Source organism: Typopeltis vanoorti, chromosome 20 (assembly GCF_054136105.1).
Source record: "Typopeltis vanoorti isolate ZY-2024b chromosome 20, IOZ_Tvanoo_1.0, whole genome shotgun sequence".
NCBI classification, from domain to species: domain Eukaryota; kingdom Metazoa; phylum Arthropoda; class Arachnida; order Uropygi; family Thelyphonidae; genus Typopeltis; species Typopeltis vanoorti.
In genome coordinates, this window is record NC_143568.1 from 36,831,479 (window position 1) to 36,858,884 (window position 27,406).

General features: G+C 35.1%; 1 protein-coding gene and 1 long non-coding RNA gene across 4 annotated transcripts in view; one reads left to right on the forward strand and one right to left on the reverse strand.

Moving 5' to 3' along the window:
- Positions 1-6,022, reverse strand: part of LOC150095372 (neprilysin-11-like) — an 84,833-nt gene extending 78,811 nt beyond the window's left edge. The window contains exon 1 of one of the 2 annotated variants that reach the window (XM_090409831.1): positions 5,917-6,022. Coding sequence is in view for 1 of the 2 variants with exons in the window: in XM_090409829.1 (XP_090265955.1) it covers positions 2,686-2,713 (28 nt within the window). In the remaining variant the exon portion in view is untranslated. Of the gene's footprint in view, positions 1-2,685; positions 2,733-5,916 lie in introns of those variants that run through there. The other variant, XM_090409829.1, reaches the window with a different exon arrangement.
- LOC150095373 (uncharacterized) lies at positions 955-24,584 on the forward strand. 2 transcript variants are annotated; one of them, XR_016550034.1, is made up of 5 exons: positions 955-1,086; positions 16,113-16,250; positions 16,862-17,242; positions 21,115-21,226; positions 24,248-24,584. It is a non-coding gene; the product is annotated as an uncharacterized LOC150095373 (long non-coding RNA). The 2 variants fall into 2 exon arrangements; XR_016550033.1 differs by lacking the exon at positions 955-1,086 and adding an exon at positions 15,575-15,634.
- The last annotated feature ends 2,822 nt before the right edge of the window (positions 24,585-27,406 follow it).

Genomic DNA, 27,406 nt, shown 5'->3' on the forward strand with positions numbered 1-27,406 from the left:
AATCGGCACTTACCTCGGGATAGCGGCTGGTGCACCATGGTGCCGGGAGTGGATATGGATGAATGCCACGAAAAACGCCTAGTTGAATTGAAGGATTGCAAACTCACTCCAAGGACAGCAACCGGTACGGACGGAAGAGCGAATTTTGCGTCATTGGGGGAATCACCGAAGTGTGACATGACAGGAGGAGCATATTGAGAAATAGGTAAATGTGGATGTCCTTTAATACTCTAAACACCTTCTTCTGTGTTTCTCTTCTCTTTCTTTTATGGAATTAGCATATTATAAAAACAGAAAATAGTGGGAAAGTAGACGCGAATTGATTTGCTTTTAATGCAACACGAAATCAACGAATAGTTCTGACAAATAATAAAATTGTTAACGATAATTATTAATCGATACATAGATGCGTGCGTGTGCGTGCGTGCGTGCGTGTGTGTGTGTGTGTGTGTGTGTGTGTGTGTGTGTGTGTGTGTGTGTGTGTGTGTGTGTGTGTGTGTGTGTGTGTGTGTGTGTGTGTGTGTGTGTGTCAAGAGAAAGAAAAACGAACAAAAGAGAGAGGAAATGAGATTCATGGCTCGATGAATTCAGTGATGCTGTTGGTTGGCTTAACAGATGTAAACTTGTAATAATACAACATACGACTCGAGCGCATTCCAGGAAAAAAAATCCATCAATGCTGCACAGCAATTTACCTCAGTATACAAAAAAAAAAAAAAAAAAAAAAAGAATAATCACCAGAACATACTCTACAACTGTAAATGCGATTTAGTTTCCTTCTGCCTAGAGACAAGGAAGTAGGCAGACCAGTACAATGAAATGCAACCAAATTCTCATAAATGCATTCGAGTGGGGAAGTAGAAGTTTCCGGTAGCTAATTCTTTATCTTTAGTTGGAGTTCCGTCTACAACGCAAAGTGCTTTTATAAACTTTTTCATTTGAAGGTGGCTTAGCCATTGATATACAGAATTGTCCCTACACGCTGATAAATAAACATAATACTTTGGCTTCATAACCATAGTACTTGTCACGAAACAACCCAACATAAATATGTTCTTTAGATGGTGAATGTTAAAGGCATTGAATGTAAGTAACTTCGAAATTCGATTACTTAGTGTATCTTCTCTTTCAGTTAGCATTAAGATGTTTAATAATTGGTCAACGTCATCCCATAGAATTGCATCTAATAAATATCCTTTCGTTAATACAAGATTTAGCATATTTAGAACATGGTGGTTATTTAGAGGTTATCCATCACAATAGACTAACATATGTAAATAAACAGTTACGGACGGTATGAAGTATGCAAATCCCTACACATGGCCATTAATGCCAATAGAAAATCTTCAACTTCTAAAATACCCACATCGATAGCTCAGGGGCTAGAAGCCGCTGTTTATTTACTAATCCTTGCATAATGCTTGAGAGATTTATAATCACATACTCAGAACAGTCTCCTAAATCTTTTGAGTTTATAAGTCTCTTTTAAAAAATCATAGTTATGATTCGTAGCACTTCAATAGCCCCACCATAAAAACAGAACCGAACATTAGACTCTATTGAATATTTAGTTTCCAAGCGATAATCAGTGATGTAAAGTGAAAATTTAAAGATAAAGAATGTTTATAGCATACATGCTGATATTAAAGATAGGAAAATCCTGTATTTTATATCAAAACATTATTGTAAGGTGGTAGATGATATTCTTCACTAGTGTAACACCATCACCTTATTTAAAGTGGATCTGAAGTGACTTAAAATCATGTCTAATCACCAAGCAGATATTCGGCTAAAATTTCATGGCCTCATCACTAACTGTATTATTGACTTTTGCGATCACTCTTGGGTTGATCGACTTTAAAAAAAAATCATTAGTTTATTCGTGTTTTGGAGACAGATTTCGGTATAGAAAGCCAAGAGACCGTAATCAACTGACGAAGGATTACTCAGCACACGAGTACCTTTTTGGATCAATATTATTCATTTTAAACAATAATTAACACTATAATAATGAAAAAATGCGATTTCTGCGTCCGATCTTCTAAAGCTGCAGGATTAAAACCCCGAGTTTTCCGGATAAAAAACTTGTCCGTGCCATGGATGTCAGATTCGACTGTGCGTTTAAAAATAATGTCGTCATTTTCCCTGCTCGTTGCCTATGCTTATGCTGTAATTTTTGTGAAGTAGTGTGTATTACTTCAACGTGTCGGAGAGGAGGGGTAGACTCCCCCCCTCCCCGTCCTTCCCTCCCTCTTTCGCTCTCGGCTAAATGAAGGCTAGAGATACAGAGACATTCATTCATATGTTTCAGTTATATGACAATTCCACTGCTACGACTGTCACACTAAACATTAAAGAAGACTCTTTAAGGTCATTTCAGTATTGATGTTATGACGAGCAAAGAAATTTCATATAGAATACGCCCAAAGACTAAAATAATAAATTGAAAGAAAAATGAAGTTATCAGTTTACGTCATCATTCTTGCATATTTGTGACTGAATTAAACTAGTATTTGATGCATTCGTTAATCACGTTTTAAGATAATGATCGGAGCATTTTATCCATCAAACATGCATAAATGTATGTTTGATGGCTAAATTATTGTCGACAATTTCCGATTTCTTGTGGTTTCAAGGATATGATAAGCATTTCGTGCGAAGGAAATATAATACTTAACTCCTTACCTGCAGGAACAAGCTGATCGGGAATCATTCTGAATGATATCAAAGAACACCAGGAGTGAGCCTTCAGAGGAAACAAACTTTCTTAAAATGACTATATCTGCCGGAAGAGAGCATATGTTGTACTTCGACGTGCGGAAGTTTTGTTACTAGGTAACTGTTTCCATGGGTGTTTGTAAATAGTGACGTCATCGACAAACATTTCGCTCTCCTTTGTGCGACAGTTTCCTACACTGTGCATAACGCAATAATTTAATGCTAAGGATAATGGGACAATCGATGAAGCCGTACGGCCAGATTTCTAATTCAATACGCTCAACGATAAATAACTCATAACCAAGAAGATAAACAATTTTAGTTTCTATCAACAAAAGTTCAAATAAATTGTCTTTCGTATTACTACAGAGTCATCAGTTTTCTGAGTAGAAAATCACGTGGATTGTTCCACAAAATTGGCTCTCCTGAACACATGTGCATACTATATAACTCTGTATTAACATATATTATTTGCGTAATAATATCATATGTGTGTGGCGTTCATCATTGTATTCAGTTTGTGCTGATCGTTAACGAAAAATTGGAAGACCTCGTTTCATATTCCTAACGTGGCTTGTTGGTCTTAACTGGGACTTTTATAAATGCAATTTATTACGTTTATACTCTTGTTGGTGATGGTCGGCGATAGATGGCGCTGATGGTGGTGGTAGTAGTGTCGTAGTTGGAGAATTAAGTAGTAGGAGAGGAAGAGATGTATTGAGCGAAGTAGAGTAGCGTGCCCTCCCGCGACGTTCTTGGACTCCCTGGAGGTGTGACGTAATAATAGTAATAATCAAACGTATATAGAGCGATTTATTCTACGTACATAATCAGCTATGTCTCTGAATTTGAATGTTCTTTGGCTAGTTTGTTGTTTTGAGAACTCCAGAACGGAAAGTCAACTTTGAGAAGTTAAAACAAATTTCATCACTTCCGCATGAAGTTGAGGGCTCATCATCGCTTTAACAGTTCTTGTCTATTCCTTTCGTCTTATGGAATTCGTATTCAGATCTCTCCAAATTAGTTCTGACATCGAGTACAGTCTGTCAACATGCATCGAAGCAACTTATGTTAAGCATAATCCAGGACGATCATGGTCAGTAGTTACTGTTAAATGGTACTATTGTCACATCAGCAATACATTAAAGATAATAACTCTGCCTTAACATGCTGAAAAACTGTCTCTCTCTCTCTCTCTCTCTCTCTCTCACACACACACACGCACACACGCACGCACCACACACACAAAGGAGCGTAATGATGCGTTACTCAACTAAGGAGCGACGAGCTCTAAGCCTCAGTAGTTCGATCCACAATTAGAATACCCTTTGGAATTAAGAACACGAAGGATCTGTATTTAAGTTTTGTAGATCTGGAAAAGGCATATGAAAAGGTGCCAAAAGAAAAGCTGCCCAAAATGCTACAGTTATACGGTGAAAATGGGATATTATACCAAGCAATACTTAGCATGTATTTGAGATGTAATCAGCTTCAAACTAGAACTGAAGGAGGTACAGGAAAATGCTTTGATGTTAAGTCAGGTGTGCGACAAGGGTGTACATTATTATCTGTATGGATTACATTATGAAGGAAAGTGGTATTAAACCTGATTTCAAAATTGGAGATTTTAATCTCAGCTCTTTGCTTTATGCGGATGATGTTATACTTCTAAATAAATCCGTTACAAGTTTGCAAGAGTCCTGACTAAATTGAATAACTGTTGTCATAGATATGGTATGAAGGTCAGCATTAAAAAGACAAAGACAATGAAAATATGCAGAATCATTGAAAATGTCAACTGTGTTGTGAACGGGGAACCTGTGGAACAAGTAAAACATTTCACTATTTAAATATGGAAATAGACAACAGAATCAACAAAGGTGGTATGGTAGGAAGTCAATTGAATAAATTCATATGGAATAGAAAGAAATTGGCCCAAAACACTAAACTAGCAGAATACGAGATAGTGTTCAAATCAATTTTAACTTATGGATTTTGAGAGCTGGGTCAGAAGTAAAACACTTGACCAAAGACTAGAGACCGCAGATATGAGAGTCCTGAGAAAGATTAGAGGCGTGAACAGCTGGCATCAATGGCAATATCATATTAAAAACGAGGATATTAGGAAAGAACGTGACATTATTAGCATCCAGGAATGTGTTAGTAGAGCTAATCTCATGGTCATTTAAACAGAATGGGCGAGGAAAGATTAGCAAAACAAGTGTTCTCTGCCAGGAATGGCAGGGAAAAGAGACCACCTGCCGGCTGATTGGAGGCCAGAAGTAGCTTGAAAAGGTGCCATGTTTGATCTCTTAAGCGAGGTTTCTGTACTATGCAAAAAAGTAAATTGAAAATACAAAAAATTATAAAATTGATAAAAAAGAGAAAGAATTCATTAGAAAAAAAAATCCCACGGTGCAAAATGTACTTTAGGTTTCAAATAAACTTTCGTGAGTGGGAGTAACATAAAAAATAAAAGGATAGAAATGGATTGAAATGTGCTGAGAATAGATGGATTAGACATACCAAGGGTAACTTGATATTTCTAAACTTACTTAGCAAAGAATAACAGAAAAAAGTCACCAATTTATTTATGCATACAGCTTCATTATTTATATACCAAATCATGCCTAAAATGATTATACAGAATATTCAGAATCTTCTGTGTCACTGGTTAGATTTCTAAAATCTAGCTAAAATCTTTGTTCAAAATTAACTTACATCTTATACCGTCCTTATCATTTTTAGGCTCGTCTAGCATCTACCCAATATCATAAGAACAAGCTTATATTCAGCCCCTCTCGAAAACAGGGAAATAAAATCAGTGATTCAAATTAATGTCCAATTGTTCTCTCAAAAATAACGGAGAAAGTCATGAAGAGCTAACTTATCACCCACTGGTTGCTATCGATTAATCACTGACCTGCAATATATATTCCACCCTCTCAATCCCTAATGGATCTTCTGTCCAACATTACTCACTACAGTCCAAGTAGTTTGGGAAAAATTTGGTCACGCTTGACATTTCCTAAGCCTTTTTAGGGTTTGTTATATTGACCTACTTAGTAAACTATACAATCATGATGTACCTTTTGTAGTCTTCGCTCCTTTCACAACTTTACAACTTTAGATTCAATTTTTTAAAACAAAGGGGGAAAAACTAGAACTGTTGTACCTTGGTCGTTTTTGATTACATACCTTTTGCTAGTCCTCAGTATTTGTAGAGCTCTTCTGTTTGCTGTCTCTTCCGAACAAATGTTTGAACAGGTTGCAATAATAATCTCTTTCACAAAACAATTTCGAGATACCGCAGCTTGTCAGTACTTTTACAATACTACTACTACCATTAACTGCGATGGCAGTGTCTGTTTATTAAAATTTCAACCGCTTTTCATAATGCATTAGTGATCTCAATATGGAAAAAGCCTCTAGAGCGACACCCACACGTACATTATCCGGGTGTATCCTACATATCGAGGATGTGTGCGCATAGAAAAGCATTTTTTTCATTTGCAGTTAATGTAATAAGGGTAGATGCGTATAGGAACTTAACAAATGCAGACAGTAAAATAAAAAAAAAAAAATAAAAAAAAAAAACGACGCACGCATGTATTGCAATATAAAATCGTTCGTATCTTAATTTAAAAACATGCAATATTTGTATACAGTGATGCGTACTAGTATACGATACGTACAATCATCATCGATCTTGTGATGTATATTTTGATATCAATCCGCACTCGTTAATAGCGCAGGTGACTACTCGGAAAAATAGAGTACACGTTTACGTCGCGAATGTTAGCGCTGCGTTTTGTTTCAAATAATAGTATGCATGTGCAAATGGTCTGTCTATCCTTGCATTCTAACCGTTCCCTCATGATGATTTGTGTAAATTATTTATAAGAATTTAAACCTTACCGTGTCACTTTATGTATAATAATTCAGCATATTATTTCTAAGTTATGTCTCCGTATATCAAATTTTTCTGACAGAAAAATGCGATCATTTCTGCTTAACATAAAAAGAAAAAGAAAATAAGGCACATTTAAAAAGAGTGAAGCATGTTAGTCCGAGAAATGTCATTTAAAAATACTGCAATAAAATTTTAAGGCACTTATAAATCATTTAAAATATAAACTGTTGTAATGTGCAACGTCAGGTTCTTCGTTCTTTCTTATCTTTCCATGTCACGGTTATCAGAATAAATACACAACTACTGTATAGTCTGCTTACGAAGCATGCGAGGAATACTGGCTCTTTTTTACTTATTCTTTGATATAATAGTTTTTTGTTTGTTTTGTTTGTTTTCGTTTACTTTTTTTTATGTGAAATTTGCCAGTGAAACATTATGGAAAACCCTGCTCCCGAGAACAAACACGAAAACGTTCTCCAGCCCACTACAGGCCTGCAATAAGTAGGAAGGTTGTCTCGCGCTTGGCGATGAAATGCGTTAATTTATCGCCTAGAGAACAGAAGTGATCGCTATCCACTCGGTCCATTAAGCTGATAAATTCAAGGATCTAGAACAGATTTTTATTAAAAAAAAAAAACTTGAAGAAAGTGACTGTATAATAATCCATTGGATTATTATATTTATTTCTATTTATTATATCTATTTAGCTATTTATAGTAATTTTAGTAAGATATCTATTTAAATACATGCTATGTCATAAAGTGAGTTAAGTCATTTCAACGTAGTGTAAGCCACTGTTACGTTCGTTGGGTACATTTGCGAATATAACAACAGCGTTCTGGCTGGAAGGATTTTCATGAGAGTTCATATTAGGGATATTTCAAAATATTTGTTGAGCTTTGTTAATGGTGGTTTATATCAGACGATTTAAACTATCAAAATTATTTAAGAAATTATTCAAAATAATTTGAATAATAAAATTACAAAAATTTTAATTTTAAAATTCTTGGATCGGCCATCAAAACACACGCAATTTACAGACAATAAATACCGTTGGTGGTAGTGATGGGCGGTAGATGGCAGTTGTGTGTTGAAGTACGAGAATTAAGTAGCAGCGGAGACCGCCAGATGTGGGTAGCTGAGTGTAGCAGAGTTCCCTCCTGCGATGAGTCCATGGAGGTGTAACATAATAATAATAATAATAATAATAAATTTTACATTAGTTACTAATAAAACATTCCATTTTTCGGAAGTGAGCAATCATTTAAAGATGCTCGTTTTTTTTTTTTTTAAATAAATAAATAAAATAAACAGCACAATCAAAAGAAGTTCCAGGTTAGCTTCATCAAAAACGGAGACCATAAAAAGCTTTTTATGTATTATTATTATTTTATGTATTTGGTCTCATTTCAAATTCATAACATCTTAGAGTCAACTTATGTAGAATATGTATCACATATTCTACATTAATACAACTGACTTCCGAGAGAGGGCGTATATTTACCTGATTCTGTTTACTTCTGCTCTGATAACAGGGCAGAATCAGAAACCCTCCGATAACATCAAAATAATAATAAAAAAAAGTATTGCTAACCATAAAAAAATCCATAACTCATTTTTAAAAAAAATGTCAGTATAATAATCGGAAATACGAGGTTTCCCTGTGAATCTAACTAGTTTACTTACCTTTCTATCTTAAGATGCAATAATCTGCCACCAGATTAAAAAAAAATGTTTTTAAAAAATGCCGAATGATATTGGTTGATAATGCGTCTAGATCGTTGAGTGGGTCACGTTGCTGCCATGTTCCTAAAATTGATCGAAGCAGTAGCAGTGGTAGCGGAAGAATTATCAAGGCCAAGCTTGTAATGCCTGGTGACAGAGATCCGCGGGTGGCATATCTGAAAGATTAATCAGATATGCTTTTTAGTCAGTATCCCTCTTCATTTTTAATTTTTTTTTTAAGTTAAACTAACATATTTTCTGCACTTAAAAAATTAACAATTCTTCTTTTAGAAATGTATAAACACATCCATAAACTTCACTTTTAAGTGAACAATGTGAACATCAAAACTATGCATATGCATAAGTAATGATTATATACATTCTGACTGCTATTGCTATGCGTGCGTGCGTGCGTGTGTGTGTGTGTGTGTGTGTGTGTGTGTGTGTGTGTGTGTGTGTGTGTGTGTGTGTGTGTGTGTGTGTGTGTGTGTGTGTGTGTGTGTGTGTGTGTGTGATGCCGATGTCAAGAAGTTGCATATTTGCTCAAAGTGTCTACTGTCTGAATAGTAAGCCACTTGAACTCGTGTCAACGGTGATGGTTTTTTGTCGCTACGCGTATTTTAGTTGATTAATTTAGTTCTTGCAATTTTACAGGTTATAGATAGACAAAAAAAGAACAACATTAATATGACAAATATTACATTAGCGCACATACTGAGTCTCAGACTGAAAGTTTAACCTCAAAATGTTTTAATGCGAACATGGGCCGACAAAAATTAGAGAGAACCTTGCAGGTAACCAATATAAAGGTGAAAGAAAGCGCTCTGAATGAATATAGTTTGGCTCAACTCTGGACATGGAGTAAGTATGCTTTTTTTTTTAATGATGTCTTCTAACTGTGTTCTTCTGGTCGTTTTGTTTACTTCTTAGGGATGAAAACCCCAATTTCCGGGAAAAAGACGAAAATTGCTATTTTCCTCTATCTGGGACTGCTAATTCTACACGTGTGGGATCTTTCTATCTTTGCAATCGATGCTAACGGACCTACATTTCAAAAAGTTCTTAAACTATGCCAGGAGTATTGGTTATCTTTTGAATTGTCAATACATTCCATGTTCAGATACAACACTAAGTGATTTAGTTTCCTGCAGATCTCCGTCTACATCAATGAATTTATTTATTCGTGTGAGGTTTCCCCAGTTCCTCGACCCTCCCCCCGCACCTTAGGACTAGTTGAGCCCTCCTAATGAGGGAATAAGTATGTATGTTTGACTGTAGCCTGTGTGTTCGCGGGGCTGGTTTGCCTGCTTGCGGGATGAAAAACCCCAGATAAACTAGCGGAAAAAAAACCCTGCTGTCCACGCCCAAGACCGGCTAACTTGGCTATGGCTGAGGAAGATCCTTAAGCTCCTCACGTCGTCGACGGGAATCGAACCTAGGACACTCCTTCCCCAGGCATATGGTTGCAGAAAATATGATAGATTAATCACTGTCGATATCCCTTAACAACAGTTCTCACGTTTAGGTTAGATAGAGGATAAATAAAGTGGATGTTAGCATTTGAAAACTTAGTCACAGCTATTCTGTAAAAAAATATACACAGTTAAACACTGGCCATCTAATAACACGCAATGAAACATTGTTTACAAGCGCCGAGAGTGCTTGAAGGGCAAAGCTTCATGACTAGACAACGATATGTCAGGTATCCCTGCAGATATTCGCGATCATATAGTGAAACGACAGTATCTTTCACCCTTTTGGAATTGGACCCATGTGAACATAATCGTTCTGTTTCAAATCGTTTCCGAAGTTAACTCATGAAGTTTGACAATTTTCATGATATTTTCCTCTTTATTATGCACCCTGTGTGTTTTGTGTTTCTACATGCATATTATTTGTAATTTCCCCACTCTTATTCTGAGAAAGTTTTCTTTTGTTAATATTAATTTGTTTTTGGTTTTGTGAGGTTTTTTTCCGACTTTTTTTAATTTTTAAATTAGTTATCTATTATTCACCTTTCTGACTTTTTTTCTTTAAAAATCAGTATATTATTAACTGTGCTGTAACCAAGTACGTCTGTGTAACTATGTACTTCTATTCGTTATTATTATTATTATTTATTTTTTTTTGAAAAATAATAACCATGAGTCTCTCGAACAGAATAATGCTATGCGACATTTAATTTTCACGTAGAGATCGCTTCTTTAAAAATATCATAATAATAAATATTATGATGATAGTTTTATTATAATTAATGAATAATAGCAATAATAAATAATAATAAAATAACGACAATAATTTAATAAAATAAAGAGCCAAAAGGCTTCATTTCGGCGATGCACAATTATATAAATCAAGTGGGTATTAAATCCAGCATTATTTCAGAGCCGAATGCCGAAACATGAAAGTTTCGTACGAAATTTGACCAGAGAGCTTACTCGCCAGCATTTATGAATTGACGAAAGCATCACGAGTTGCCCTAGCGCGGACCTTATAGGAGACAACAATGCTGCCCAAGCGTCCATATATTCATCTTCTATTAGTCCATTTTGATAAGGTTTCACTGGCCTGACAGCTGTTTCGAACTGGTTGGTTCCAGGGGGTGTAGTCGGGCCAGGGCGACGCCCTAGTACTTTTTTTTAAATTACTATCAAAATTTTTAAATTCATTACAATAAATTATAAGAATTATAATAATAAGACTTATAATGCATTTCCATCTTTCAGTCAAAAAACAGAAGCTTACCCTCTTGACATTTTCATTTCAGAAAACAAGACAATCTCTCTGCCACATGGCCGTCGCAATAATAATAATGCCGCACTTCGTGCTCTGGATTTTGGTTTCCAAGGTAGAGGCTTGGCAATGTTTCTTTTAGGACTACACCCCTGGTTGGTTCTCTTCAGAGACCAGGCAGAAACCTTAAGAGAGTAAAAACTCTCGTTCAGTACTAAGTAACTCGAAGTGTCAGAGGGGTGTATTTTTCTCTAAGCGAACTCTTGGTCGGTGCGTCAAGTATTTACTAAAATAAAGAGTCAAAAGGCTTAATTTCTTACTAGCAATATCTTAATTTCTTAATAACGTTAAAAAAATAGCATTTCTTAATAACAATAATAAAAAATAACAATAATGCAAAAAAAAAAAAAAAGCCTGACCACCATCTGGCTTGCTATACACAGTTGTCATAGAGCCTATCCTGTGCATAGTGAACATTCCACTCAGTGAAGTTCGTCCTTGAACCCTTTGCTACCAAACAGTGACCTTCACAGTCTGTGCCAATGCTGTTACTAATTATAGCCCATCAGGAAGAAGATTTCTCAGACATACAGTACAAACAGCATACTAACTGTGCCAGGCAGCTAGGAACCAAACTAAAACCACACAGAACCAAAGGGGTAGGTACGGCAATTGAAAAGTCAGAACTCATTCACCAATGCCTGGCTAATGATCCCACGAGGGAAACAAATATCTCAGACTCTATTTTGGAAACACATACAATCCTCTGCCAACAAAAACTGGGACACAGTATTGCAACTCTTCAAACAAACATCGAGGTAAATGATTCGGAATACGAGCCATTGCGTTTCGTCCCATTGAACGCTGAAGAAAAATAAATCACGAAAGGTTGTTACTTTGTATCAACCGATAATCTGTCCTTGTTATCACACACATTAAACATTCTAACTCCTCAATAAAAATTCATAAAAAATACACTCCGAAATCTATCCATTTATATGTAATAAACCCAACTGGCTTTTTTACATCAAGCTGTCTACCTCGTCACAAGCGAGGATTGGGCTTGTAGGTTGACTACAAGGTAACAACTTTCGTGACCTTTCTTGTTCAACATTCAATGTCTCGAAAAGCCGCATAAACAGACCACAGAAAAATATATTTTCTTCTACAGAGGTCTCTCCCTCTCTACTGTCCTAAAAATGACAGCACTACACACGCAAATATATTTGACCACCTTTTACAGAGATGCCTTACAAAGGTGGAAAAGACTACATCTATGACACATACTAAAAGTTGTCTCATTTCCTAAAATACTTAAGGAGCCTCTCTTCCACAATGGTATGATAAGAAGTCCCCCACAGACAAGCGGCTCTTCTTTCCTTTATGGAGTTGGCATGGTGTCAGAATCGTACCAGACACCATATTCAAACCTCGCATGGCGCTTCTTCCAATCTCCACCAACACTGAAATATGCGAATCAAATTGAGCAGATGAACATGATCAAATCTGTGGTTCAGATGGCCATGCCAGAAATCACATCAGAATCTAGCTTTCAAGAACTAATAGAAGATTTCATGCTTGCATATGTCTTGCAAACTGGTAATACAGTTGTGGCACTCAACTCGCAACATGCACAAAGTATATGCAATAGTAATCCATTGGACACAGTAGTTCACTTCATCATCCCATGAAATATCCAATACTTTAGAACAACTAGAAGAGCCGGATTAGAGCCATTAAACCGGACTCTGACATGCAGCAGAAAATATGGAACAATGCACTCTCTACTCGTATCGAACTACACAAATTTAATCCAGATTTATTAGTCCAGTGGAAATGGCATTTGATCTATAGCGCTGGCAACCTAAACGACTATTCTAAAAGTTCGCTTTTAATTCCGAACGATAGGAACGCTTTCTAAGCTTTTCTCTAACCGGTTACCAAGTTAGTCAATTTATGACAGTAAGTATGGCCTATTCTTCCGAAAATTCGGGTTTATCATCTCACAAACTAAAGAAAAATCCCCCCCCCCTAGAATTAGCACTCTTTCAAACAATAACATATGGTAATTAAAATAAAAAGCCAAAGGCTAGTTTTCTGGCAATTGAATAGATATTAAATGGATAAGAATCCTATATTGTTATATAGCCAGTAAGTGAAACTCAAGATCGATAACTACGATCTATGAGTTTCAACTTGAGTTTCACTTACTGGCTATATAACAATATAGGATTCTTATCCATTTAATAACATATGGTATTCGGGTTATGAACTACGATATGGAGTCAGTTGTCTGCTCTACTCTCGTTCCTGGATGATAAAATTACTAATAGTCTCGGGCCAACTATTCTGTGATTGGCTAAGGGTGAAGGCTAGCTGCTTACTAGTCTTCGATAGTTAGGGCTAAATGGCCTCCACTACTCCTTTTGGAATAAAGGAGTTAGCAGATTGTTTCTACTTTACCAAAAACTCTCTTCTGCGACCGAACCGGAACAGTCAGACATATCTACCTGGAATTTCTCATTAAGAGCCAATTGATCCGTTCGTCTCTGGAAACTGCAACGCTAGCATGTGGCCATCCGTATTCTGAAGAAAAATATTCCCAGTACATATGCACAGTCAAAAAACCAGTGGCGTAGCTAGGGGAGGGGGGGCGGTCCGCCCCGTGTAGCACTTTGCGTTTAAGAAATCTTGCCAGACTGTATAGAACAGCAACTGAGTGATGAAATAGACTTCGACAATATCATCAACGATTTTGCTAACGCAAGAAAAATAACATTTTAGAAGGTTGGAATTGAAGTTTTAGTTCAAAAATAAACATAGTGTTTTAATTTATTTCACTATATGAGTACGTAGTTTTGACTTTTTGTAGTATTTTTGGTGTGTATTGAGAGGGGCGGCAAATTCAGGGACGGTCCCTTGCGGCAAAAGCTCTAGCTACGTCACTGCAAGAAACCATTCGCTCTGCAACTATATTTTGATGACTGTGAAGAGTGATAAGCTTTTTTTCTTCTGGATAGAAGAGCATACAGTGCATTACCTTCACTGAGAGAGAAAGATGACCGCCTGCTTTCATTCAATTTTCAAACAAACGGCCTCCTTCTAAATGATCACAGGGTGAACAAGACTGATTATCTCTTTCACAAAGATTGGAATTAAAGGAATCAATTCCAAGCTAAATAGGACGATATCATCACGTGTTACCTCCATCCCCCAAAAAAGAGATTTGCATGCTTATATAATAGCGTAGTACAATGTTTAGAAAATAAACGATGATCCTAAAACTGACTTTGTCACTTAATTGACTCGTAATTAATATGCGCAGTAATCAGTGTGTATTTGTAAACTCTGGCTGAATGCAGAGGATTCGTTACAATTTAATGCCGTTTGATCTTCTGTGCGTAAGATAATTATTTCTAATATAATAACAATACACAACAAATTACTTCCTCATGCTGCTCATGTGGAAAGACTATGCTTCCTACCCTTTTTAATGTTTAAATAAGATTTAGTAGAGAAAAGTAGAGAGAGGCTCCTCAGTGGCTGGTTCTTGCCTGTCGTAGAGTGGCGCCACCGCTGCGTTTTCTTGTCATAGAATGATTCAGCTCAGGAGTGATGAGTTTAGTAGTGACCGTTCAGGGTGACTATAGTGATCTTGTAAATCGCTTAGAGTTTTTGGAGCAGTATCCCCACACTTGAATATATCTCGATAAAGGTCGAAACCGGTTTGGGTAGTAGTGACCCTTCCCATAATGCACAGTATTCTACACACCCTAAAGGATGTGTACTTTGCACTAGAGATACGAAGGCAATTCATGTGAAATCATTAGCCTCTATATGCAAATAGCACAGTAGTGAAGATACTTTATGCGCAAAGTTTGTTTGCTTACATTACACTTGGACAAAGGATTAAACCAAGAATATAATTTCTTTAATTTATAGCTTAATCAAGTGAAAAAAAACTTTCAAAATGTTTAAATAAGGTGCTTGTGTACACTCGTGGTAAAGCAACACCGCCGTCCATATGTTAGTCGGTAGGAAAAAGACTGTTATGGATCCATGGATTCGGTTCTAGTCGCCTATTAAAAAAATCTTTATTCGTTTTTTTTTCCTTTTTTTTTTCCCAGGCGTTCCTTAGATAATCGTACTTTGGCACAAGAAAGTAGGGTTTTAATTCTAGTAACCCTGCAACTCGAAAGAATCAACTACTTCAAAAAAAAAAATAACAAACCAGTTGTGGTTTTGGAAATACGAAATATCAACATTTTAATCTACCTTACTTTTACCCTTGGTATGCATTTCTAGGTGCATATCACGGGTAAAATAGAAGCAAACTGTGCCGCAGTTCCTGCTGCGATGAATTCTGGCCCTCCATGGAATGTGTATGTTCTTATCTTGGGCTTGTATTGGGCTCCTAAATGCGTTAAGCTAAGAGAATCGTGCTTCGTATACGTCTTACGGATTAAAATGTAATCTGTGACAGCTGTAATAGATGTATGTTTTGTGTTGTAGTTTTGGCTTTTACTATAATGAAATTTGATGTTGGTAAGTTGTGTGTATCATGTTTTGTTGAATATTCCGATTGTTTCCCCGATGAGAGTGATGCTTTAGAAAGTTTATTTCTGTTGACAAACTAATTCTGTTGATGTTTACGTTTTCATAACAGTTGCTTCCATCGTTTTTATTTTTTATTCTTTAATGCCGATGTGAATTCATGATTAAAACATGATTTAATGATTCAGGACGTTTATGAACTTCTACTAGTCTCAGTGAAGTTTGAATATTTTTCAACAAAACAATAGATTATATTCAGACTGCCAGCTACCATTGATGTAAAATTAGTGTTTACATACATCATACAAATTAGTTTACTAGCACATTCGTTTTCAAATGAATGCGCAACGTTGAAATAGTATGGGAATAACACTGTATTTGAGAGAAACCTAAATTGTACACACACCACGCATACATTTCTAGTTTAAGATCAGAAGGAGATTTACAATCATACTTTTCATCCTTCTAGGCATACTTGCCAGCATTTTGCGATGAGTGAAGAATTTTGGAACCATCAGCAGCAACATACAAATCGATGAAGCATGGTTCTTAATAGATGTCTTCTCATCTACTTGAAGCTAGATATATTTTCTGGACTGTTTTTGAGGTATGGCATATCTTTGGTTTACACTTTTTCTAACTGTGTGAATGAACAGCTGAATGAGATTTTCTTAAAATATTTCTTAAAAAACTAATAAGTCGTTTATTTAACGTTAAAGGAAAGAGTATTATTAGGCTCTGCTCTTCTTTTGGGAAGACAATTACAATAATTTAATCAACTTCACTACAAAAGTTAACAAAAAAATTGAATTACTGAGTACCTGTTATGACTACAAAAATAGACTGTTATTATTCACAGGAATAATCTCTTATAAAAAAGATTGATCTGATTACTATATGAAAGAGTCAGTTAGTCTAACTTGTGTAAATTAACATTGCAGATAAGCATAACATTTGTCTTTGTAAATAAATATTTTAAAATCGGTTTTAGTCATTTGAATAAATTTTGAAATGTTTAGAACATGTACAATGTTTGTGCTTAGGATTTACATTATAAAAAAAATGCCTATGCATCACTAATTTTTTTATGTGACTCCTACTCATGAAATTTTGTAAACCTATAGTACATCAGTGTTGTGTGTGGATGAGTTATAATTTTTTTTTTTTTTTCATAAGTTAATATACTTTTTTATATTTTTTAAATTTATTTTTACGCAGTTTTAGAAACACTGCTGTTTAGATAAACCACGAAATGTTTTCAAGTGACTTCAGTCCTTCAGTAAATGGAATGCTGGTCCCACACTAGGCGATGAATTCATCTCCCACCGAAAAACAATCAAAAATATCCATGCTCATGCCAAGATTCAAGCCTGCAGCCTGTTGGTTGGAAAGCAGATATGCCAAATGCTCAGCCAAGCAGGATGGCATTTGGATTAGAATATGTATTTAATTGGCATGACAGAGAGAAAGAAACTTATCTTGCTTATTCAAATCATTCACGAATTTTAATAGTTCCATTGAGAGGAAAAATGCACTCTGATTTGTGAAACACTAATTTTAGAAAATACATGATGTTTTTTGCTGTCAGCGAGCTACTCGGTAAGCAACATTTTATACATATAACAAGATAATACTGTTCTTGAAATTGCTTTTCAATATATATTTTAAATAGCCAGTCATTATCTTAAGATGAACTGATAAAATCTTTGTATTAATTCAGAAAATCATCAGCATACATATAAAATGTTATATTATTTTACGTTATTATTTAATGGTATATTATTTAATCCAAATCTTCTTTGCATTTATATTCAACTAGTTGAAAAGACTAACTGTGAGCTTACAGTAAAGATTTAAAAGAAGTTTTCATCAACAAACACACACTTTTGTATTCATTAAATTTTCAGGAAATTTATTCACAAAAATTAATTCACACTCTGAATGACAAAATCAGTTGAATATGCAAAATAGAACTTGCACCCATTTGCAAAAATGAAAATAGACCATTTTTTGAAATATTATTATTATTATTATTATTATTATTATTCAGGCCTCCATGGAGTCAAAAGACTCATCGTGGAAGGTCCTTCCTAAGAACATAAAGTCTGTCAAGATTCATCGAGGGGAGGTCTCCCTTAAGAAACACAAAGTCTATCATACCACTCCTTAAGCTCATTGACCGTTCTCGCTCTCACCACCCTATCAGGAAATGCATTCCACGGTTCAACCACCCTCCATGCAAAGAAACCACTCCTCACCCTCTTGCTCACAGTTCCCTTTCGTAACTTCCAGGGATGGCCTCTTGTCATCACTCCTTCCCGCTGTTCAACCAAGCAAAAGAACTCCCCAGTGTCAACCCTCTAACCATCTCTCAACAGTTTAAAAGTCTCAATCATATCACCTCTCCTTCTTCTATCCACCAAACTCTGCAGTCCACATTCCCTCAGCCGATCCTCATAACTATCCTTGTACAGTCCTGAAACCATCTTTGTCATCCATCTTTGTATCTTTTCCACAGTTAATTTATCCCCTTCAAATCCTGGGGACCAAATCTGAGAACAATAGTCTTAAGTGTGGTCTGATCAGGGTCTTATACAACGGAATGATAACCCTCTTATCTCTGCAGGTCAGTGTCCTTCTCATAATTACAGCAATCCTCTGTGTTACATTCACCACCTTTGCAATATGTCCCCTAAATTTCAGGTTTCTATCAGTCATCAACCCCAGATCTCTTGTCTCCCCTACTTCCTCCAGTATAACTCCTCCCATAGAGAATGCAGCATCCCATCGATGTTTCCCAAACCTCAAGACCTTACATGGAATTTTCGCATGTTTTCGAGTAAGATTGCTGAAAGTGCACATAAGAGGCTAAGTAAAAATCTTGAAGATTATTGTTATCTTTAATTAGTTTACTTAACCTCTTGTTTGTGTACTTTCAGCAATCTTACTCGAAAACATGTGAAAATTCCATCATATTTTTCAAAATGATCTATTTTAATTTTTGCAAATGTAAGTTTGTCGTGCAGAGTGTGAATTAATTTTTGTGAATTTGTGAATAAATTTCCTGCAAATTTAATGAATACACAGGAATTTTATGAGTATTCTCATAATTTTAGGAAAATTATGAGAATACACAGGAATCTGTTTAAATTTTGTGGATCCTGAAAAAGTATACCAATGGCACAGTTATTGAAAATGCTAATTTTGTGTTTAAATGGAACTGTATATAAAGTGAAAATTTAATATTTAAGTTACACTTTAGCAGTTACATTGAAGGATGGGCAGAAAAGTAGTTTGATGTTAAAGAATCATACACCTCCACTGTCATTTATAATCTGTATTATTAAGAATAAGTAATATTAAGTATCATGTTACTGTCCTCATTCAAGTGCCATCTCCTATTTAGGAGGTTGATTACTGTGATTTGACTCATGATTAACTACAGGCATTACGATATGTGGTGAAGACCCTATATCCTCCACATATTGTCATAAGTATTCATGGCTGTCAATCCATGTGTGTTCTCAGGACCAGTTTGCCTGTTCCAGGGGAAGAAAAACCTGAGTTTCTGGGTGAAAAAAAAAAAAACCCTACCTTCATATGAGACAGGCTTTATCTGGTCTCTTTAGTGGAAAGAGACCAGATAAAGGTTCCTCGTGTCATGAACAGGAATCTAACCCAGGTCTTTCCAACCAAAGGGCTTCATCTATACCTTCATCTACAGAAGCTCTCATGTTACTGTAGGGAAGGGATATTAAAATTTAGTTGAATATTATGGAAGTGATGTCATTATTTAAAATAAATCCACTACAAGCATTCACTACTATGGTCTTAAAAGCAACAATAAAGAGATTATCATAATTTTGTTGTACACTCTCTAAAGAATGTCCAAGATGTGCATATGCAAGGTTGATCAAAACGTACAGTGAATGTAGCTACTCACTCAATTTTTCAGGAGCGCAAAGCTAAAAGAAATTGCGTGATCTCCTATCTGTCTGTCAATCATGTGATGAGTTTCAAGTTGATCAGTTTGTTTTCTTAGTTGTAAATACGGTTTTTGTGTACCTGTGATTTGCATCATTGTTACGAAAATGGAAAGTGGTGATCGGAATTGCTTGATCATGTGACTTCAATTCCAAAATTATCCCAAAATGTGATAACAGGAGATGAATCTTGGGATGTGGTTATGATTCTGAGACCAAGATTCAGGATTCACAATGGGGAAATGTCCAACTCACCTCAGCTGAAGACTGTGCACCAATCAAAGTTCATTGTCAATGTCCTGCTGATTATCTTTTTCAATCTAGAAAGGAATTGTTCTCGCAGAAGTACCTAGAGGCATTACAATCAACTCTGAATGTTATAAAGAAATGCTGGAATGTTTGTGGAAGGATCTGCACCAAAAAAGACCACAGAGGTGGATGAATGGTTACATATTGCATCACAGCAATGCTCCATGCCATCTCTTCTTATTCAACAGCTCCTGTTGGACAAAAAAAAATTACTGTGTGCTTACATCCGTCATATTTGCCCAATTTAGCACCTTCTGGCTCTTTCCAAAGTTGGAACCAACAATGAAGGAAAAGCATTTTGAATCAATACTAGAAATTGAAACAGCCATGACAAAGTCCCTCAAAAGAACTAAAATATGACTTCCCAAACTCATCAGAGATAATCAGATAATTCTGCTCTGCATAAGGATACCTTTGGTTGGAAAGCCTTGCATGTGAATATTGTCTAAGATCAAAAAAGACCTTTATTAGGACTTTTATTTGAAAATGAGTTAGCTTGGCTTGTATGAAGGCAGTAGGATAATTTCTCCAGAAATTGGTTTTTCACTAACAAGACAGACAAATGTCCATAGAATACACACACACTTAAAAGTCATAGCAGACTATGCAGATATAATTAGACACTGTCATAGCATCAGCCAGTTATTCAGTTGTGATAGAGCCTCTTTAGCTCAGTCAGTAATGATATCCTTAGCTTAGAAAAAACCTGTGATTGAATCTTCTGTAGAACATAGCGCCTTTATTAAGGTTTTTCAACTTGGGGTGAGTTTGATATGAAGGTGGCAGAAGTTCTCCTCTGTAATACAGACAAACCTCCCAGAGAATACACACAATTAATAGACATTGCAAAGTGAGCAGATGGGATTGACCAACCTGTCAGAGAATTCATTTTGTTTCCATGAAAACAAATTACTTGACCATAGTATGCTATTGATCTTGAGATATTAGGGAGAATAAATGAGAAATTAAATAGAAATATCAATTTTTTTTTAAAGATTATTTGAACAATGAACACAGAGATGATAATATTGTAATAAGCATTGAAAGAAAGTTGTTCATTAGAAAAATAAAAATTTCTTTTACTTGTATTCATTAAATATTTTGGTTTGGTGTATTTAAAATAGTGCATAAGCACTTTTTGCACACTTAAATCTGCTTCCATCTTTTTGATTTTTTTAGAAGTGATATCCAGAAGTTAGCAACTATTCACTATATGATAGTGGTACGTTGAAAGTAGAATTTGCTGTTGAAAATGACAAATTGGAGATCTGTCTTTAAAAAGTCTGAGTAGGTATGATACTTTTAAACTGAATTTATTAATTTGATTTAGATTCTGATTAAAAATTTAAGTGTACAGTTACATCGCATCTAACCATTCCAACTCTGCCCTAACATCTCGAAGTCTGAAAACTTGATCATGCTGATGTTGGTTATTTGAACTCTTGTCTATTATTTATCTGAACATCAAACCTCCTTCCTAACATCTAATTATTCCAAACAGTGAATATTTCCATAAAAATTGGAGGTGGGGTGGATTGGATGTCATGCACTTGTCATATTTTGAACCGTGAACTGAAATGCCTGCAAAATTATATTTGGTGGTGAACAAGAGGAATTCATTTTGGATTAGCAATACCATGTGTCGAATGAATTTACTGTATTTGGATCTCTTCTTCCTATTTCATTATCAGAAGAATGACTATCCTTTGGATTTTTTGTGATTGTGAGGAATATTTATAAAAGTTTTTCAGAAGGTAGTTAGTTGGTTTTATATGCAGGTAGCAAGGTTTTTCCACCCACAAAACAAATGGATCAGCAGGCGTGCTGTTAACAGATAATATACTTATCTCATGGCCTTAGTTGTCAGCACATAATTCTAAATAATCACAAATGCTATTGCAATATTTCTAATAGATAGTTAAGAAGAAACTGTGAAGATTATTATCCAGATGAATTATGCTATTTGACTGAATTATATGATCATTTTAATTCCCCAAAACAATAGAATTGATTCTACAGGCTACTTGTTCAGCATGTTCATGTTAATCTGAATCTGTAGGTTGCTCTCTTGAGGTGAAACATAGATCCATTGGTTCATATAGTTAAGATATGATATGCATAATTTTTTGAATTGAAAACCTTTTCTTTTGAGTCTCAGTCAAATCTCTGAGAATGAGTAGCAGAGTGACTACATTAATATTGTTTATTTGATATTAAAACAATCTGCATATTATTTTAATAAATTTGCAGACTTTTTGATATAGAGTAAAGCGCATTTACCGTGTTCTTTTATTTTGAAGATCTCTGTTTTAAAGAAGAATGAAGTAAGGATAATAGGATGGTAGTTTGGTGACTGACTTTTCTTTCTTTTTTTTGGGGGGGGGGAGATGTAGACTGCTTCCATACTGTTGAGTAAATGCCAGTCAGATGTAATAGCTCACACAAATTATTGCTCTTAATTTTGAGCACAATTGGGAATATCATCTGGACCAGGTGACTTATTTGATTCCAAGCTGTTAAGGACTCTTCTGATTCCTTTCTGGTAAAGGCCAAAAAAGCATGCAGTAAGGTATTCTTGGCATAGTAAGAGATGAGTTGCTTGGTAATCATCTCTTACTATTCCAATAATACCTTACTGCATGCTTTTTTGGCCTTTACCAGAAAGGAATCAGAAGAATCCTTAACAGCTTAGAATCAAATAAGTCACATGGTCCAGATAATATTCCTAATTGTGCTCAAAATTAAGAGCAATAATTTGTGTGAGCTATTACAACTGACTGGCATTTTGACTGATAACAAGCAGGAACTGGAAGAGAAGAAGGATGCCAGATGATTAGCATTGATAAGAGAGGTGTAAGTGAGAGAGAGAGAGAGAGAGAGAGATAGGTGGAAATGAGCAAAAGTTACACCTAGTATCCTTGCTGAAGAAAGAACTAAAGGTTTGTTTGAGCAGACCCAAGTTTTCTACATTTGACCCTTTCAAAGTTAGATTTCAAATTTTATTTTATTTATGTTTACTTTTATTTTTACATATATTGCTTGATTTACTATAAGCTATATGAAACAAAGCTTTTGACACGAGACAATTGAGATGCAAAATTTTTATGTTGGACTGCATTGGTATACATTTGTTTTTAACTAAGGTTAGATAGTAATTAAGTGTTCTGAGTGGAATGGATGACAAAGGCCCTCCAGTAAGGATTATTTTAGTTATTCATTTGGAGTAGATGTTTGAATCAGGAAACAGAACAGTAATAAGACAGTGGAAAGGAGGAATACAGAAATTATGATATTTGGTATCATTGCAATACCCAAGAACAGTACTGTAACGAGTGCGTGGTGAAAGAGGCGCCTGCCACGGGTGCAACTAGGTTTGAAGTGCAAAATGTAAAAATTGTTAAAAATAAATAAATTATATGGTATTTTTTAAATTTTGGCAATACACTGCTTTAGACACACAAATTCTGCAACACACTGCAACTCAATTTGATGGGGTTAATAGTAAGTATTTAACATATTGCATTTAGTAAAATTTAACTTGTTACATTTAAATTTTCAAAATTTTTGTCATTTTTGGGTTAGGAGGGGCACAAGTTAGACACTTGCCACAGGTGCTTCATACCCTCGTTACTGTACTGCCCAAGAACACAAGGCTGAGATTGGCTGGACAAAGAACATTCCATACAAAACTGAAGCAAATAAAGTTATGGTGTGGATTACCCAGAGGAGAGCCGACATCAGTAGCATATCTGGAAGAGCTGGTTACTGAAAGGTCTGGGGGAGGTGAGGATTATTTGGTACTCTGGTCACCATATGGACAATTTATGTCAGAGTTTGAGTTGCAAATGTTGAAATCCCCAAGATCTTACTTCTTGCATAATTAGGCTCCAGAAAATATACCTTCAAAAAATGATTAAAATTTTACCACTTTCTAAATATTACCAATTTAGAAAGTGGTAAAAACTGCAGATCATAAAAAAGGTTATTCTAGATTTGGCATTATCTGATTTGGAATGTTTGATCTGGCAAATTTGCTTTTACTGCCCTTGTGATGGAAGGAATAATGTAAAGTGGAATTTGAATTATTGAAGCCAGTAGAAGTTCTGTGAGAAGTAACAGGTTAGGATTGATGCACATAAGGGTTGGTGCATGTCATTTTGTTTATCATGAAAAACTATAAAAGTACAATAAAATATTGTATTTTTGATGTTTTTTATTATTTTCTGGTGGAAGTTTTTTTTTTTTTAAATCTACATTATTTATTTTTAATGGTGTTTTTCAATGGTTGGTGATGCCAGAAATTTCATTACAGAGGAGGTATGCAGTTTTTGGGGTTAAATGTACTCGAATGTGCCCATGAATTAAGCGACAGCATGATGTTCATTAGCTGATGCCCTCTTGATGTGTTACCATCAGATTCAGTTTCAAGCACTGCCAGCCAGCGTGCCGAAATTGTGTACTGCCGTACACAATTCTCAAATGGAAGAGGCACAGTAGGTGTCTGCTTACTGTGATTAATGGGGACCAAAAAATGTTTTGAGTGAATTTCATATTGGTGAGCAATGAAGACCAGTTTTTTTTTTCTGAAAAATTACCTAAATTACTGCTTTATGTTGCTGTTATACTGTTTAAATGATTCTTTAATAAAGAATTTCTAAAAAGAAAGTTTGTGGCTTTCCTTTTTCAAGAAAAACACAGCTCAGCTGTAAATGACACTTTAAAAATAAATAAAACAGTAATTCAACATTTAAACACAACTATTCATTTCATTTTAATAAAAATAAAAACTTACAACCAGTGTTCAAATAATATGAAGTTTTGTATTCAGATCCATAAATCTTATATGTATTAGAATTGCTTTTATTTGAAACAAATTCACCAGCATTGCTTTTCTATTTTTGTGGGTGCATCATAATAGGTGAACAATTCATAAAATTGCAGTGAATTTCCAAAAGTTCATTTGTAAATAACAATGCTTCAAATGTTCCAAAATCCTGAAACATGCACACCTTTAGATACAACTGCAATATCTTGACACATGAACCACAACATTTCTTGATCTGTGTTTCACAATGACTATCTGCACAATACATTTATCTGTCATAAGAGATGAAAAATTAAGATTTGTTATTTCTCTGAGTAATTAAAAACAAAAATAAATCTAATACATAAATACCCAAAGTTGTCTACAAATCAGTCAGTTGGACCATGATCTTCCAGTTTTTCTTTTGTATACCAAAAGAAAAATCATAATTTTTCTATTGTGGTAAGTCCCTTTGCATCATGGCATGTGGATACTTTCTTTGTTTACTAATTATTTATAGTTTGTTATGCATGTCCATGAAGAATGCTTATATGTAGGAATGGTGGGAAGAACAAGCTGGTGACCCTACTATAGAAAGACCAAACATAGCAATAGCTACCTCAAACCTTGGTGCATGGAATTGGTGTTTCATCAGGCAGTGAAAGTTATTCACCAACTGAGGATCTAGTTTGCATATTCTCCAACTCAGCTAGGGAAAGTATATTTATAAGGCAGCAATATTTGCCAGATGCAACAGAATCTTGTTTGTGGAAACCAGCTACACAGAAAGGTAGGATTAGCTTAGAGTGGCTATATGTTGAATATTGCCAGTCCATTAGTGGCCTAATGTAATACAGTATTAAAAATATTTTATAATGCTACAAATCACAAGTTACCACTTCCCTGCATTGATTGTGTGAATCAAAATCCTAATAATTGAATACGTATGTATTTGACAAAGATAGAAGCAGAAGGTATGCAATTTCATAGTTTACTGGAAAACTGTATTTCAATAAAGTTGATTTTCTTTTATTATAGGTTTCATCTGGAGTGCATTAGAACTTACTGTATACACAAGGAAGTGAGTACAACAATGTGTAATGCATAAAAAACATGTTATACTGTGTACACTCCTAGTATGCTGCTCTCAAAAACTTCATGCATTTATACTCACTTACATGTATAAATAAATTGTTACTGACATTGTAAAAAAATTCATCATTTTGGGGATTATGGTTTCCCTTTAAAATCTTTGCATATTACAGTTGACTTCCCATGTAGCAAATTTGTGGATTCTGCCCAAATAGTTTGTTGTATGGTGATTTTCTTTACAATAGCAAAATTTTCACATGTAAAGATATGGGTTTGTTATAGTGAGAATTGACTGCATTGACATTTACATTATCTATTATTCTGTGTATAACTATTGCCCTCATATGTTACATTCTGCCAGAATTTATTTGAAAGATAATGGGGAAGTTTCATTTGGATTCACAGCCAAAGTATCTCAGGCTACGAGGCCAATGTATTATGTCTGTTAATTGGATGTGTTCTAAATGCCAGTTTTCTTGTTCTGCGGCTGAAAAACCTGAGTTTCCAGGAGGAAACTGCCATCTCTGTATACGGCTGGCTAATTCACTTTCAGATGAAAAGCCCTGATAAAGGTTCTTCTCATCCTAGATGTATTTTGAACCCGACCCAGGTCTTTCCAGCCAAAGGACATCATCAAAACTGACAGAGCTATGGAGGCTCCAAGGGGAAGCATTCCATTTTCTACCCCTGTGGTTACCACCATTGTAAGTAGTGTCACTGAGGAAATATATTTTCATTCTTTTCAATTCACAGATCCTTGTGTTGATTAAAAAGTATATCTTAGTGTAGGGACAATGATGAGATACATTCGACTTTCACTGGGAGCCTTCAGTTTCTACAGAAGAGTCAGTCTTCTAAATTCTCTAAATTGATTACATTGCTTTCAATTCAGTATTAGAAATTTAAGATTGAATTCAGCAATTTCATAACGTTAAACTTTAGACTTTAGTATCTCTCAACCAATAAAATTATGATAAACCATTTTTTAAGCATTTTGTATACAGAAATTTCCTTTGTTAAATTTTTCTATTTCCATGTAATTGAAATAGAAAAATGTAGTCATCAATTTAAAGTAATTAAAAAAGTTATGAAAAATGCATTTTTTTGGGGGGGGGGGTTGTTTAGGGATGTGCTGTAGTAACTAGAACTACAAGGTATGTGTATCCTGTCTGGTAATTGTCTGTGCTCTCTAGTTAATCTGATGAAGGAAATTGCTGTTTGAATCCTGCAACTTCTGTATGAAATTGGCTAAATCACCTCCAGTTGAAAAGATTTAAGTTTCCAATATCTGTAATGAGTTTGGAACCCATGTGTTTCTAATCAAAATGGATACTTTTTCTTTCTGACTGCTGTCGAGGTAGTTTGAAAGAATATCTTTTTGTAAAACCATGTTATTACTCGCATCTTAAACAACAGATATGAGTTATGTTATAACTTGGTGAGTAATGAAACAAAATTTTTGAAATAGAAAGACCTGTGCTTGAATTCTGTCTAGGATAGAAAGAGCCATTGTTGAGATCTTTTCAGATGATGGTAAATTAGCCGGTGTTGTACAGAGGTTGTGATAAGGCTTTT